The sequence below is a fragment of the Diorhabda sublineata genome, chromosome 1, assembly GCF_026230105.1.
Source record: "Diorhabda sublineata isolate icDioSubl1.1 chromosome 1, icDioSubl1.1, whole genome shotgun sequence".
Taxonomy (NCBI): Eukaryota; Metazoa; Arthropoda; class Insecta; order Coleoptera; family Chrysomelidae; genus Diorhabda; species Diorhabda sublineata.
The window spans coordinates 32772260-32788234 of record NC_079474.1 but is presented as its reverse complement, the minus strand read 5'-3'; the positions used below and the strand labels follow the sequence as shown (position 1 = coordinate 32788234).

Here is a 15975-nt window from a genome sequence, read left to right as displayed (position 1 = left end):
CACTATGTGTTGGGCAACGAATTCATTTAATATCTTTAATTATAAGTAATAAAATGCTTGTTTACTCAATATAAAACGATGCTCCTCTATTAGTTACACAATTACAATCAATTAAGAGACTAGATTGACCAGACCAAAAAATGTCGTGTTATGGAGAGAATTAGGTTTATGTGTTTTCATTTATATAATCAGAATATGTTTTTTTGTGTTTTCGTTGCTTCGTTAATAGTTTGCGCGTTCGAATTTTGTGGTGCCGATTTGGATTTAACTTACGCAGAAGATGTACACAGCGTCTTTCCTCGAATGGAGGTTAAACGAATCAAAAGATCTCTTGGAGACGGAGATGTAAAGGTGAGGTCAATATTATGCTTTCGTGTATTCGAGAAAAAGCTACAGAATTAATTCAATTCAATTCAAACTAAAAAAAAAAATTAAATTATTGACAACGTTCTTCCGACCGGATACGAAGAAAAATCGTAAACACTACACGGGACGAAAGTTGAAATCTTTGTTCCATCATGACGCGCATGGCCGAGTTAATGGGTAAACTACGTGAGCGCGCGGTCTCAGGTTTACAAAACGAGATGCAACCATCAACGTATCCGTATATATTTGTTTCTGTGTCTGTATATATAGTTTAAGAACATTGATATACACGCTTTTAGATTTTAATTTTATTTTCATGTCGAGAATTAAATTTTACGTCGATTATTATTACTAAAAGCATGTTTTTTAGTTTTTTAAAATTATAGTTATTGAAATTCTATCATATGTCTGTGGTGTCGACAAACAATTTAAAACGAACAGTTGGGACAGTCCCCTAGAGTACATTATAGAAAACGTGCTTGTTCTCGATGGGTATTTGAGTGACGACTTGGATTTTTATTGAGAGACATTGCAATTACAAGCATTTGGAACGTCAATAGAATGTTTTAATTTTGATTTTGAACATATCAATCTTCAATTTGATGTTTGTTCCTAATTGAATGTAACCCATCATATACTGGTCGAAAAATTTCAATAGGAGATTTCTTACTAATGGTTATAAGTTATATAATCTTCAGAAAGGTTATGGCTTCGGCATTTTGGAATACGCATGGAATTTTGTTCGACTATCTCTAAAATGGAGAGACAATCAATAGCAATAACTATATATAGAGTTGTTGGATTGTTTGATTATAAAAATCAAGAAAAAAACCGTTGTTTCGATAATTAAATTGAAAGACTTACACTTCGAATTGTTTACTCATCCTCCGTATAGTCCAGATCGGGCTTCCAGTGACTACTGGCTAACGAAAAAGCAATTGCTGAAATTGAAGCAATAGACAAATAATTCTACAAGCACGGCATCGAGAAGTTAGAGAAGCGTTGGAATGATTGCATTGCTCTTGGAGGAGATTACACCGACAAATAAAAGATTTTTGACAAAAAGATGTGTCTTTCTTAGTCACACGACTTATATAATGATGTTAATTATTCTTTGAATTGATAATTAGTACCATTTATCTATCCCCGGTAAGAAACTTAACTCAAATGAAGAAGCAATTGCTGAAATTGAAGCTTATTTTGAAGGAAAAGACAAATAATTCTACAAGCACGGCATCGAGAAGTTAGAGAAGCGTTGGAATGATTGCATTGCTCTTGGAGGAGATTACACCGATGAATAAAAGATTTTTGACAAAAAGATGTGTCTTTCTTAGTCACACGACTTATTTAATGATATTAATTATTCTTTTAATTGATAATTAGTACCATTTATCTATCCCCGGTAAGAAACTTAACTCAAATGAAGAAGCAATTGCTGAAATTGAAGCTTATTTTGAAGCAAAAGACAAATAATTCTACAAGCACGGCATCAAGAACTTAGAGAAGCGTTGGAATGATTGCATTGCTCTTGGACGAGATTACACCGATGAATAAAAGATTTTTGACAAAAAGATGTGTCTTTCTTAGTCACACGACTTATTTAATGATGTTAATTATTCTTTTAATTGATAATTAGTACCATTTATCTATCCCCGGTAAGAAACTTAACTCAAATGAAGAAGCAATTGCTGAAATTGAAGCTTATTTTGAAGGAAAAGACAAATAATTCTACAAGCACGGCATCGAGAAGTTAGAGAAGCGTTGGAATGATTGCATTGCTCTTGGACGAGATTACACCGATGAATAAAAGATTTTTGACAAAAAGATGTGTCTTTCTTAGTCACACGACTTATTTAATGATATTAATTATTCTTTTAATTGATAATTAGTACCATTTATCTATCCCCGGTAAGAAACTTAACTCAAATGAAGAAGCAATTGCTGAAATTGAAGCTTATTTTGAAGCAAAAGACAAATAATTCTACAAGCACGGCATCAAGAACTTAGAGAAGCGTTGGAATGATTGCATTGCTCTTGGACGAGATTACACCGATGAATAAAAGATTTTTGACAAAAAGATGTGTCTTTCTTAGTCACACGACTTATTTAATGATGTTAATTATTCTTTTAATTGATAATTAGTACCATTTATCTATCCCCGGTAAGAAACTTAACTCAAATGAAGAAGCAATTGCTGAAATTGAAGCTTATTTTGAAGCAAAAGACAAATAATTCTACAAGCACGGCATCGAGAAGTTAGAGAAGCGTTGGAATGATTGCATTGCTCTTGGAGGAGATTACACCGACAAAGAAAAGATTTTTGACAAAAAGATGTGTCTTTCTTAGTCACACGACTTATTTAATGATGTTAATTATTCTTTTAATTGATAATTAGTACCATTTATCTATCCCCGGTAAGAAACTTAACTCAAATGAAGAAGCAATTGCTGAAATTGAAGCTTATTTTGAAGCAAAAGACAAATAATTCTACAAGCACGGCATCAAGAACTTAGAGAAGCGTTGGAATGATTGCATTGCTCTTGGACGAGATTACACCGATGAATAAAAGATTTTTGACAAAAAGATGTGTCTTTCTTAGTCACACGACTTATTTAATGATGTTAATTATTCTTTTAATTGATAATTAGTACCATTTATCTATCCCCGGTAAGAAACTTAACTCAAATGAAGAAGCAATTGCTGAAATTGAAGCTTATTTTGAAGCAAAAGACAAATAATTCTACAAGCACGGCATCGAGAAGTTAGAGAAGCGTTGGAATGATTGCATTGCTCTTGGAGGAGATTACACCGACAAAGAAAAGATTTTTGACAAAAAGATGTGTCTTTCTTAGTCACACGACTTATTTAATGATGTTAATTATTCTTTTAATTGATAATTAGTACCATTTATCTATCCCCGGTAAGAAACTTAACTCAAATGAAGAAGCAATTGCTGAAATTGAAGCTTATTTTGAAGCAAAAGACAAATAATTCTACAAGCACGGCATCAAGAACTTAGAGAAGCGTTGGAATGATTGCATTGCTCTTGGACGAGATTACACCGATGAATAAAAGATTTTTGACAAAAAGATGTGTCTTTCTTAGTCACACGACTTATTTAATGATGTTAATTATTCTTTTAATTGATAATTAGTACCATTTATCTATCCCCGGTAAGAAACTTAACTCAAATGAAGAAGCAATTGCTGAAATTGAAGCTTATTTTGAAGCAAAAGACAAATAATTCTACAAGCACGGCATCGAGAAGTTAGAGAAGCGTTGGAATGATTGCATTGCTCTTGGAGGAGATTACACCGACAAAGAAAAGATTTTTGACAAAAAGATGTGTCTTTCTTAGTCACACGACTTATTTAATGATGTTAATTATTCTTTTAATTGATAATTAGTACCATTTATCTATCCCCGGTAAGAAACTTAACTCAAATGAAGAAGCAATTGCTGAAATTGAAGCTTATTTTGAAGCAAAAGACAAATAATTCTACAAGCACGGCATCGAGAAGTTAGAGAAGCGTTGGAATGATTGCATTGCTCTTGGAGGAGATTACACCGACAAAGAAAAGATTTTTGACAAAAAGATGTGTCTTTCTTAGTCACACGACTTATTTAATGATGTTAATTATTCTTTTAATTGATAATTAGTACCATTTATCTATCCCCGGTAAGAAACTTAACTCAAATGAAGAAGCAATTGCTGAAATTGAAGCTTATTTTGAAGGAAAAGGCAAATAATTCTACAAGCACGGCATCGAGAAGTTAGAGAAGCGTTGGAATGATTGCATTGCTCTTGGACGAGATTACACCGATGAATAAAAGATTTTTGACAAAAAGATGTGTCTTTCTTAGTCACACGACTTATTTAATGATGTTAATTATTCTTTTAATTGATAATTAGTACCATTTATCTATCCCCGGTAAGAAACTTAACTCAAATGAAGAAGCAATTGCTGAAATTGAAGCTTATTTTGAAGGAAAAGACAAATAATTCTACAAGCACGGCATCGAGAAGTTAGAGAAGCGTTGGAATGATTGCATTGCTCTTGGACGAGATTACACCGATGAATAAAAGATTTTTGACAAAAAGATGTGTCTTTCTTAGTCACACGACTTATTTAATGATATTAATTATTCTTTTAATTGATAATTAGTACCATTTATCTATCCCCGGTAAGAAACTTAACTCAAATGAAGAAGCAATTGCTGAAATTGAAGCTTATTTTGAAGCAAAAGACAAATAATTCTACAAGCACGGCATCAAGAACTTAGAGAAGCGTTGGAATGATTGCATTGCTCTTGGACGAGATTACACCGATGAATAAAAGATTTTTGACAAAAAGATGTGTCTTTCTTAGTCACACGACTTATTTAATGATGTTAATTATTCTTTTAATTGATAATTAGTACCATTTATCTATCCCCGGTAAGAAACTTAACTCAAATGAAGAAGCAATTGCTGAAATTGAAGCTTATTTTGAAGCAAAAGACAAATAATTCTACAAGCACGGCATCAAGAACTTAGAGAAGCGTTGGAATGATTGCATTGCTCTTGGACGAGATTACACCGATGAATAAAAGATTTTTGACAAAAAGATGTGTCTTTCTTAGTCACACGACTTATTTAATGATGTTAATTATTCTTTTAATTGATAATTAGTACCATTTATCTATCCCCGGTAAGAAACTTAACTCAAATGAAGAAGCAATTGCTGAAATTGAAGCTTATTTTGAAGCAAAAGACAAATAATTCTACAAGCACGGCATCGAGAAGTTAGAGAAGCGTTGGAATGATTGCATTGCTCTTGGAGGAGATTACACCGACAAAGAAAAGATTTTTGACAAAAAGATGTGTCTTTCTTAGTCACACGACTTATTTAATGATGTTAATTATTCTTTTAATTGATAATTAGTACCATTTATCTATCCCCGGTAAGAAACTTAACTCAAATGAAGAAGCAATTGCTGAAATTGAAGCTTATTTTGAAGCAAAAGACAAATAATTCTACAAGCACGGCATCGAGAAGTTAGAGAAGCGTTGGAATGATTGCATTGCTCTTGGAGGAGATTACACCGACAAAGAAAAGATTTTTGACAAAAAGATGTGTCTTTCTTAGTCACACGACTTATTTAATGATGTTAATTATTCTTTTAATTGATAATTAGTACCATTTATCTATCCCCGGTAAGAAACTTAACTCAAATGAAGAAGCAATTGCTGAAATTGAAGCTTATTTTGAAGGAAAAGGCAAATAATTCTACAAGCACGGCATCGAGAAGTTAGAGAAGCGTTGGAATGATTGCATTGCTCTTGGACGAGATTACACCGATGAATAAAAGATTTTTGACAAAAAGATGTGTCTTTCTTAGTCACACGACTTATTTAATGATGTTAATTATTCTTTTAATTGATAATTAGTACCATTTATCTATCCCCGGTAAGAAACTTAACTCAAATGAAGAAGCAATTGCTGAAATTGAAGCTTATTTTGAAGGAAAAGACAAATAATTCTACAAGCACGGCATCGAGAAGTTAGAGAAGCGTTGGAATGATTGCATTGCTCTTGGACGAGATTACACCGATGAATAAAAGATTTTTGACAAAAAGATGTGTCTTTCTTAGTCACACGACTTATTTAATGATATTAATTATTCTTTTAATTGATAATTAGTACCATTTATCTATCCCCGGTAAGAAACTTAACTCAAATGAAGAAGCAATTGCTGAAATTGAAGCTTATTTTGAAGCAAAAGACAAATAATTCTACAAGCACGGCATCAAGAACTTAGAGAAGCGTTGGAATGATTGCATTGCTCTTGGACGAGATTACACCGATGAATAAAAGATTTTTGACAAAAAGATGTGTCTTTCTTAGTCACACGACTTATTTAATGATGTTAATTATTCTTTTAATTGATAATTAGTACCATTTATCTATCCCCGGTAAGAAACTTAACTCAAATGAAGAAGCAATTGCTGAAATTGAAGCTTATTTTGAAGCAAAAGACAAATAATTCTACAAGCACGGCATCGAGAAGTTAGAGAAGCGTTGGAATGATTGCATTGCTCTTGGAGGAGATTACACCGACAAAGAAAAGATTTTTGACAAAAAGATGTGTCTTTCTTAGTCACACGACTTATTTAATGATGTTAATTATTCTTTTAATTGATAATTAGTACCATTTATCTATCCCCGGTAAGAAACTTAACTCAAATGAAGAAGCAATTGCTGAAATTGAAGCTTATTTTGAAGCAAAAGACAAATAATTCTACAAGCACGGCATCGAGAAGTTAGAGAAGCGTTGGAATGATTGCATTGCTCTTGGAGGAGATTACACCGACAAAGAAAAGATTTTTGACAAAAAGATGTGTCTTTCTTAGTCACACGACTTATTTAATGATGTTAATTATTCTTTTAATTGATAATTAGTACCATTTATCTATCCCCGGTAAGAAACTTAACTCAAATGAAGAAGCAATTGCTGAAATTGAAGCTTATTTTGAAGGAAAAGGCAAATAATTCTACAAGCACGGCATCGAGAAGTTAGAGAAGCGTTGGAATGATTGCATTGCTCTTGGACGAGATTACACCGATGAATAAAAGATTTTTGACAAAAAGATGTGTCTTTCTTAGTCACACGACTTATTTAATGATGTTAATTATTCTTTTAATTGATAATTAGTACCATTTATCTATCCCCGGTAAGAAACTTAACTCAAATGAAGAAGCAATTGCTGAAATTGAAGCTTATTTTGAAGGAAAAGACAAATAATTCTACAAGCACGGCATCGAGAAGTTAGAGAAGCGTTGGAATGATTGCATTGCTCTTGGACGAGATTACACCGATGAATAAAAGATTTTTGACAAAAAGATGTGTCTTTCTTAGTCACACGACTTATTTAATGATATTAATTATTCTTTTAATTGATAATTAGTACCATTTATCTATCCCCGGTAAGAAACTTAACTCAAATGAAGAAGCAATTGCTGAAATTGAAGCTTATTTTGAAGCAAAAGACAAATAATTCTACAAGCACGGCATCAAGAACTTAGAGAAGCGTTGGAATGATTGCATTGCTCTTGGACGAGATTACACCGATGAATAAAAGATTTTTGACAAAAAGATGTGTCTTTCTTAGTCACACGACTTATTTAATGATGTTAATTATTCTTTTAATTGATAATTAGTACCATTTATCTATCCCCGGTAAGAAACTTAACTCAAATGAAGAAGCAATTGCTGAAATTGAAGCTTATTTTGAAGCAAAAGACAAATAATTCTACAAGCACGGCATCGAGAAGTTAGAGAAGCGTTGGAATGATTGCATTGCTCTTGGAGGAGATTACACCGACAAAGAAAAGATTTTTGACAAAAAGATGTGTCTTTCTTAGTCACACGACTTATTTAATGATGTTAATTATTCTTTTAATTGATAATTAGTACCATTTATCTATCCCCGGTAAGAAACTTAACTCAAATGAAGAAGCAATTGCTGAAATTGAAGCTTATTTTGAAGCAAAAGACAAATAATTCTACAAGCACGGCATCAAGAACTTAGAGAAGCGTTGGAATGATTGCATTGCTCTTGGACGAGATTACACCGATGAATAAAAGATTTTTGACAAAAAGATGTGTCTTTCTTAGTCACACGACTTATTTAATGATGTTAATTATTCTTTTAATTGATAATTAGTACCATTTATCTATCCCCGGTAAGAAACTTAACTCAAATGAAGAAGCAATTGCTGAAATTGAAGCTTATTTTGAAGCAAAAGACAAATAATTCTACAAGCACGGCATCGAGAAGTTAGAGAAGCGTTGGAATGATTGCATTGCTCTTGGAGGAGATTACACCGACAAAGAAAAGATTTTTGACAAAAAGATGTGTCTTTCTTAGTCACACGACTTATTTAATGATGTTAATTATTCTTTTAATTGATAATTAGTACCATTTATCTATCCCCGGTAAGAAACTTAACTCAAATGAAGAAGCAATTGCTGAAATTGAAGCTTATTTTGAAGCAAAAGACAAATAATTCTACAAGCACGGCATCAAGAACTTAGAGAAGCGTTGGAATGATTGCATTGCTCTTGGACGAGATTACACCGATGAATAAAAGATTTTTGACAAAAAGATGTGTCTTTCTTAGTCACACGACTTATTTAATGATGTTAATTATTCTTTTAATTGATAATTAGTACCATTTATCTATCCCCGGTAAGAAACTTAACTCAAATGAAGAAGCAATTGCTGAAATTGAAGCTTATTTTGAAGCAAAAGACAAATAATTCTACAAGCACGGCATCGAGAAGTTAGAGAAGCGTTGGAATGATTGCATTGCTCTTGGAGGAGATTACACCGACAAAGAAAAGATTTTTGACAAAAAGATGTGTCTTTCTTAGTCACACGACTTATTTAATGATGTTAATTATTCTTTTAATTGATAATTAGTACCATTTATCTATCCCCGGTAAGAAACTTAACTCAAATGAAGAAGCAATTGCTGAAATTGAAGCTTATTTTGAAGCAAAAGACAAATAATTCTACAAGCACGGCATCAAGAACTTAGAGAAGCGTTGGAATGATTGCATTGCTCTTGGACGAGATTACACCGATGAATAAAAGATTTTTGACAAAAAGATGTGTCTTTCTTAGTCACACGACTTATTTAATGATGTTAATTATTCTTTTAATTGATAATTAGTACCATTTATCTATCCCCGGTAAGAAACTTAACTCAAATGAAGAAGCAATTGCTGAAATTGAAGCTTATTTTGAAGCAAAAGACAAATAATTCTACAAGCACGGCATCGAGAAGTTAGAGAAGCGTTGGAATGATTGCATTGCTCTTGGAGGAGATTACACCGACAAAGAAAAGATTTTTGACAAAAAGATGTGTCTTTCTTAGTCACACGACTTATTTAATGATGTTAATTATTCTTTTAATTGATAATTAGTACCATTTATCTATCCCCGGTAAGAAACTTAACTCAAATGAAGAAGCAATTGCTGAAATTGAAGCTTATTTTGAAGCAAAAGACAAATAATTCTACAAGCACGGCATCGAGAAGTTAGAGAAGCGTTGGAATGATTGCATTGCTCTTGGAGGAGATTACACCGACAAAGAAAAGATTTTTGACAAAAAGATGTGTCTTTCTTAGTCACACGACTTATTTAATGATGTTAATTATTCTTTTAATTGATAATTAGTACCATTTATCTATCCCCGGTAAGAAACTTAACTCAAATGAAGAAGCAATTGCTGAAATTGAAGCTTATTTTGAAGGAAAAGACAAATAATTCTACAAGCACGGCATCGAGAAGTTAGAGAAGCGTTGGAATGATTGCATTGCTCTTGGACGAGATTACACCGATGAATAAAAGATTTTTGACAAAAAGATGTGTCTTTCTTAGTCACACGACTTATTTAATGATGTTAATTATTCTTTTAATTGATAATTAGTACCATTTATCTATCCCCGGTAAGAAACTTAACTCAAATGAAGAAGCAATTGCTGAAATTGAAGCTTATTTTGAAGCAAAAGACAAATAATTCTACAAGCACGGCATCGAGAAGTTAGAGAAGCGTTGGAATGATTGCATTGCTCTTGGACGAGATTACACCGACGAATAAAAGATTTTTGACAAAAAGATGTGTCTTTCTTAGTCACACGACTTATATAATGATGTTAATTATTCTTTGAATTGATAATTTGTACCATTTATCTATCCCCGGTAAGAAACTTAACTCAAATGAAGAAGCAATTGCTGAAATTGAAGCTTATTTTAAAGCAAAAGACAAATAATTCTACAAGCACGGCATCGAGAAGTTAGAGAAGCGTTGGAATGATTGCATTGCTCTTGGACGAGATTACACCGACGAATAAAAGATTTTTGACAAAAAGATGTGTCTTTCTTAGTCACACGACTTATATAATGATGTTAATTATTCTTTTAATTGATAATTTGTACCATTTATCTATCCCCGGTAAGAAACTTAACTCAAATGAAGAAGCAATTGCTGAAATTGAAGCTTATTTTAAAGCAAAAGACAAATAATTCTACAAGCACGGCATCGAGAAGTTAGAGAAGCGTTGGAATGATTGCATTGCTCTTGGAGGAGATTACACCGATGAATAAAAGATTTTTGACAAAAAGATGTGTCTTTCTTAGTCACACGACTTATATAATGATGTTAATTATTCTTTTAATTGATAATTAGTACCATTTATCTATCCCCGGTAAGAAACTTAACTCAAATGAAGAAGCAATTGCTGAAATTGAAGCTTATTTTAAAGCAAAAGACAAATAATTCTACAAGCACGGCATCGAGAAGTTAGAGAAGCGTTGGAATGATTGCATTGCTCTTGGAGGAGATTACACCGATGAATAAAAGATTTTTGACAAAAAGATGTGTCTTTCTTAGTCACACGACTTATATAATGATGTTAATTATTCTTTTAATTGATAATTAGTACCATTTATCTATCCCCGGTAAGAAACTTAACTCAAATGAAGAAGCAATTGCTGAAATTGAAGCTTATTTTAAAGCAAAAGACAAATAATTCTACAAGCACGGCATCGAGAAGTTAGAGAAGCGTTGGAATGATTGCATTGCTCTTGGACGAGATTACACCGACGAATAAAAGATTTTTGACAAAAAGATGTGTCTTTCTTAGTCACACGACTTATTTAATGATGTTAATTATTCTTTTAATTGATAATTAGTACCATTTATCTATCCCCGGTAAGAAACTTAACTCAAATGAAGAAGCAATTGCTGAAATTGAAGCTTATTTTGAAGCAAAAGACAAATAATTCTACAAGCACGGCATCAAGAACTTAGAGAAGCGTTGGAATGATTGCATTGCTCTTGGAGGAGATTACACCGACGAATAAAAAATTTTTGACAAAAAGATGTGTCTTTCTTAGTCACACGACTTATTTAATGATGTTAATTATTCTTTTAATTGATAATTTGTACCATTTATCTATCCCCGGTAAGAAACTTAACTCAAATGAAGAAGCAATTGCTGAAATTGAAGCTTATTTTGAAGCAAAAGACAAATAATTCTACAAGCACGGCATCAAGAACTTAGAGAAGCGTTGGAATGATTGCATTGCTCTTGGAGGAGATTACACCGACGAATAAAAAATTTTTGACAAAAAGATGTGTCTTTCTTAGTCACACGACTTATTTAATGATGTTAATTATTCTTTTAATTGATAATTAGTACCATTTATCTATCCCCGGTAAGAAACTTAACTCAAATGAAGAAGCAATTGCTGAAATTGAAGCTTATTTTGAAGCAAAAGACAAATAATTCTACAAGCACGGCATCAAGAACTTAGAGAAGCGTTGGAATGATTGCATTGCTCTTGGAGGAGATTACACCGACGAATAAAAAATTTTTGACAAAAAGATGTGTCTTTCTTAGTCACACGACTTATTTAATGATGTTAATTATTCTTTTAATTGATAATTTGTACCATTTATCTATCCCCGGTAAGAAACTTAACTCAAATGAAGAAGCAATTGCTGAAATTGAAGCTTATTTTGAAGCAAAAGACAAATAATTCTACAAGCACGGCATCGAGAAGTTAGAGAAGCGTTGGAATGATTGCATTGCTCTTGGAGGAGATTACACCGACAAATAAAAGATTTTTGACAAAAAGATGTGTCTTTCTTAGTCACACGACTTATATAATGATGTTAATTATTCTTTGAATTGATAATTAGTACCATTTATCTATCCCCGGTAAGAAACTTAACTCAAATGAAGAAGCAATTGCTGAAATTGAAGCTTATTTTGAAGCAAAAGACAAATAATTCTACAAGCACGGCATCAAGAACTTAGAGAAGCGTTGGAATGATTGCATTGCTCTTGGAGGAGATTACACCGATGAATAAAAGATTTTTGACAAAAAGATGTGTCTTTCTTAGTCACGCGACTTATTTAATGATGTTAATTGTTCTTTTAATTCAGAATTTGTACCATTTATCTAGGAAAATCATTCGTATATGTAGGAATTTTGTTGATTTCGACGAAAAACTGAACCAAGTAGTTTTCACAAGCTCCCTGTCAACACTCTCAGCTCTGAACAATAGATAGAGCCGATCGTTTACCAAGTTCAGGTTGTATATAAACAACAAATCATTTCACCATCACCTAGGCTTCAATACCGGCATCGCAACTGTTTTTGAAGCTTGTACAAGCTTCAAAAATAATTTTTTCACGTATTATTGTCATATGTAATAAACATTTCATCATTTGTGTCAAAAATGACTAGATTTCGCAAACATGTCGCATTCTAACAATGAAGTTTAATTAAATTACAAGAAATTCATAATCCATCCCTGTTTTACAGTACTAATTCCATTTGTTTAAGTTTAATTTGATTGTATATTTAATTGAAACGATGCAGGTGGTGAAACTAGGAGATTGGTCGCTGGAGCTTGAATCACAAGGTAATTTAGTCCTCGCCCCAGGACTCAAGACAGAGTGGTATAAATTTAACAATGTGCCTATCTTGGAGGAACCCAAGAAATGTAATTATCATATGGGGGTCGTGAAGGGAATGAAAGGATCATCTAAGGCGGCTGTATCTATTTGCAATACCCTCTTCAGGGGTTATTTTGAGGTTGGAAATGTTGTTAATTTTTTCGAACCACTCGATGAGAAGACAGGAGAGCATGTTATCTACAAGAGGTAAGTTGATTTACCTGATAGAGTTATCTATCAGTATAATGTGTTATTTACTTTTTGTATCACTAATATCAACAATTTTTATGGTGATACGCATATGTATTTAAGCAAAACTCACATTCACAAACGCTCCCCTACAACTAATCGGTGGATATTTAATTTGACCGGCGACACGATTGATATCGATGATAATCTAGAAGAGTACGAAGAGGAGGAAAATCAACAAGATATTGAAACAACAAGCGAGAATTTTTTCGAAATAGATAACATGACAATTGTAGATGTAGACGATTCAGATGATGGTAATTTTTCTGCGTTTCCATTTACACATCCAGAAGGAGCGTGGCATCAACTAGGTGATGATGGAGAAGAGGATGATGGATATTTTTATGATAATGAATGGACGCCAAGTTTAATACAAGGTTAGTAATAGTTTTTGCCGTGTACATAAAGGATAAAGACGTCGATTTGAATAATTAAAACCCTACATCATATTTTCAATTATTTTCTATTTTTTTTCCGAGACTACGAGGGTTGTCTAGAAACTTTCCGACCTCAACTTGAAGATGTCGGTATTTATCAATATATTTGCGCAGGCGTTGAGAGAATATCGCTGTAATTACAGCAAAAATTTAAATTTTTGAGAAGGAAAGCTACAACATCATTTGGAACGGTTAGAAAGTTTAGATGATCACTGAAAAAAAGGCTTGAAAGGAGACTGTATTGAAAAATGAAAAGGATGGAACTAACTATAAAATCGTGTATATAAGAGGGTGTTTCAGTGTCTCCAAATCCAATTAATGGAGACGCCTGCAAACTTCCCAGCGTGCTGGCACCTATGTGGCAGAAATTTTGCGCCAACCGAAACGTTCATGAATTTGCTAATTGCTACGTATGCTGACATCCAATTTTCCAGCCATATCGCGTACAGTACTGCATTGGACTTCTAAAATAACTTTTTCTACAGCGGTGACGGGAAATTTGTTACCAAGTTTGCCAGCAATTCTCAATTTTTTCATACAGCGGAACACCATTCATACATTTGAGTCTTGGAAAGGCACTCATCCCCGAATTGGTCTAATAATTTTCGTTGAATTTAAGCGGATTATACATTATCTTTGATCAAAAATAGAGTAATTATACGCGTATGCACAGCATACAGTGTTTATTTCTTCTCGCTTATAACTATAAGTACACTAAAAAGTGAGGTTAGGTAATCGTATGAGACAAGTCTAATATCCATTGCTGCCACTTTAAAGACACTAAATTTTTCGCGCGTTTATTCAAAAATTCCGTTTGTAGAATCCTCGTATTTACCTGTCTGTGATTTCCACTTTTTTCCTGACAATAAATTTTTCTTTTTCTTTTATTACAGTTTATCGTTCCGACGAACTTTACCAAATACACAAGTTGGAAATGAAACTTTTTGTCGATATATTGCCTTTTCGAGAGAATAGCTGAAACCCAACTAAATCTTCTTATTTAATTTACTATTATTCTGTTTGTGAAATGTTAGTCAGTATGTCGATAAATCTCTCTGATGTTTTGTTACGAAAACAGCAAAACTTTGCCGTTCATTTATTGGTAAACGTATGAATTCAACATTGCCGTTGAAAATAACATCAATAATTTTATATTAGAGAAGGTGTCAGTGTTTATATTGGAAAATTCTTACGCTGTTAAGACTAGTTTCTAGTTCTATGTGAAATAGAACGACACAGCGTTGGTTTGATTGTTTTAATATCGGAGATTTGACGCTTGACGATCGTTCGTACTCAGGTCGTCCATATGCGTGGGATATTGAGGTTAGGGTGTGTTCACATGCAAAGCTGGTTGCCCGAAAGTGCAGACAAGCGCCGGAAAGTGCTCACAAGCTCTCCATGCTTCTAGTTTACAGATAAAGCCTGTTGGATGCAGTTGGATAGTTGACAAATAGTACCTGGTTGATTCAGAAGATCTAATTTCTCTAATGAGGTATTTGGGATAAGCGAGTTAAACCTTAATTCTAATAGAACGTGTGTTTGAAAGTGTTGGAAAGAGATATTCGTTAAAAAGAAAAATGAAGGTGAAATTTTGCAAATAACTCGGAATTTATGCCGAATTTCGAAATAACTGAAATGGTCAAAAATGTAGTCCAAAAAATTTCCTACAAAAAAGGTGCCATGTGATTTTTTCCCAATCTCAAAATTACTCTTACAAAAAGCGAATTTCGTGTTACAAGATTTTTTCAACAGTGCACTTTTTGCGGATAAATCAAAAAAGAATTGAAATGTAGAGGTAAATTTCTAAAAAAAAATGCCGAGCAGGAAATTACCTTCGAAGAAGCTCAAATATGATTTTTCTAACCTACAAAAAACTCTAAAATGCCAGAAATCCTCTTTTAAAATCTTGATTGTTGTAAGTTCTCTAAAATTAAATATGGGACAAGGATAATCCATAAAAACTATTCTTGTGAGAACTTTATTTAAACATTTATGAAATATAGAGGAGATATTGAAAATCGAAAATAAGAAATCAATTGCAATCTAGTAGATTTCATCATCACTCTCGATCATTTCTTCCAAGAGGAATTCCGTGCTCGTCAGGGTGTCTTCACTGTCTTCTCCTGCAGGACTGCTCTTCCAACTCAGCAGGAATCAGATTCGTGCATGAATTTTGTGAACACGACCCGCACAGTCTTCTAAATAGCAGTTCAGCCTTCTTGCAAGTAAACAAGTTACTACAACATTTTAGGCAGTTACAAAAAATCATTATTAAGATCTCTAACGGCGCTGGTGGTTGCTTTAGGGGACAAAATGTTTCGAAACTCCCATCCCCACTTTACTGGATCTAAGCTGATATAGGAGAGCCATTCTTGAACCTGGAAATACACTCTTAAGCAATACA

The 15975-nt window shown here is 33.1% G+C and overlaps 1 protein-coding gene across 4 annotated transcripts in view; it reads left to right on the top strand.

Moving 5' to 3' along the window:
- Nucleotides 1–91: 91 nt before the first annotated feature.
- LOC130452771 (A disintegrin and metalloproteinase with thrombospondin motifs 3-like) overlaps nt 92–15975 on the top strand; it is a 93754-nt gene continuing 77870 nt past the window's right edge. For 2 of the 4 annotated variants that reach the window (XM_056792229.1, XM_056792219.1), the window contains exons 1-3: nt 92–351; nt 12809–13092; nt 13198–13511. In XM_056792229.1, coding sequence (XP_056648207.1) covers nt 151–351; nt 12809–13092; nt 13198–13511 — 799 coding nt within the window. In that variant the 5' untranslated portion in view covers nt 92–150. The remainder of the gene's footprint in view (nt 352–12808; nt 13093–13197; nt 13512–15975) is intronic. The other 2 variants (XM_056792203.1, XM_056792211.1) reach the window with 2 other exon arrangements.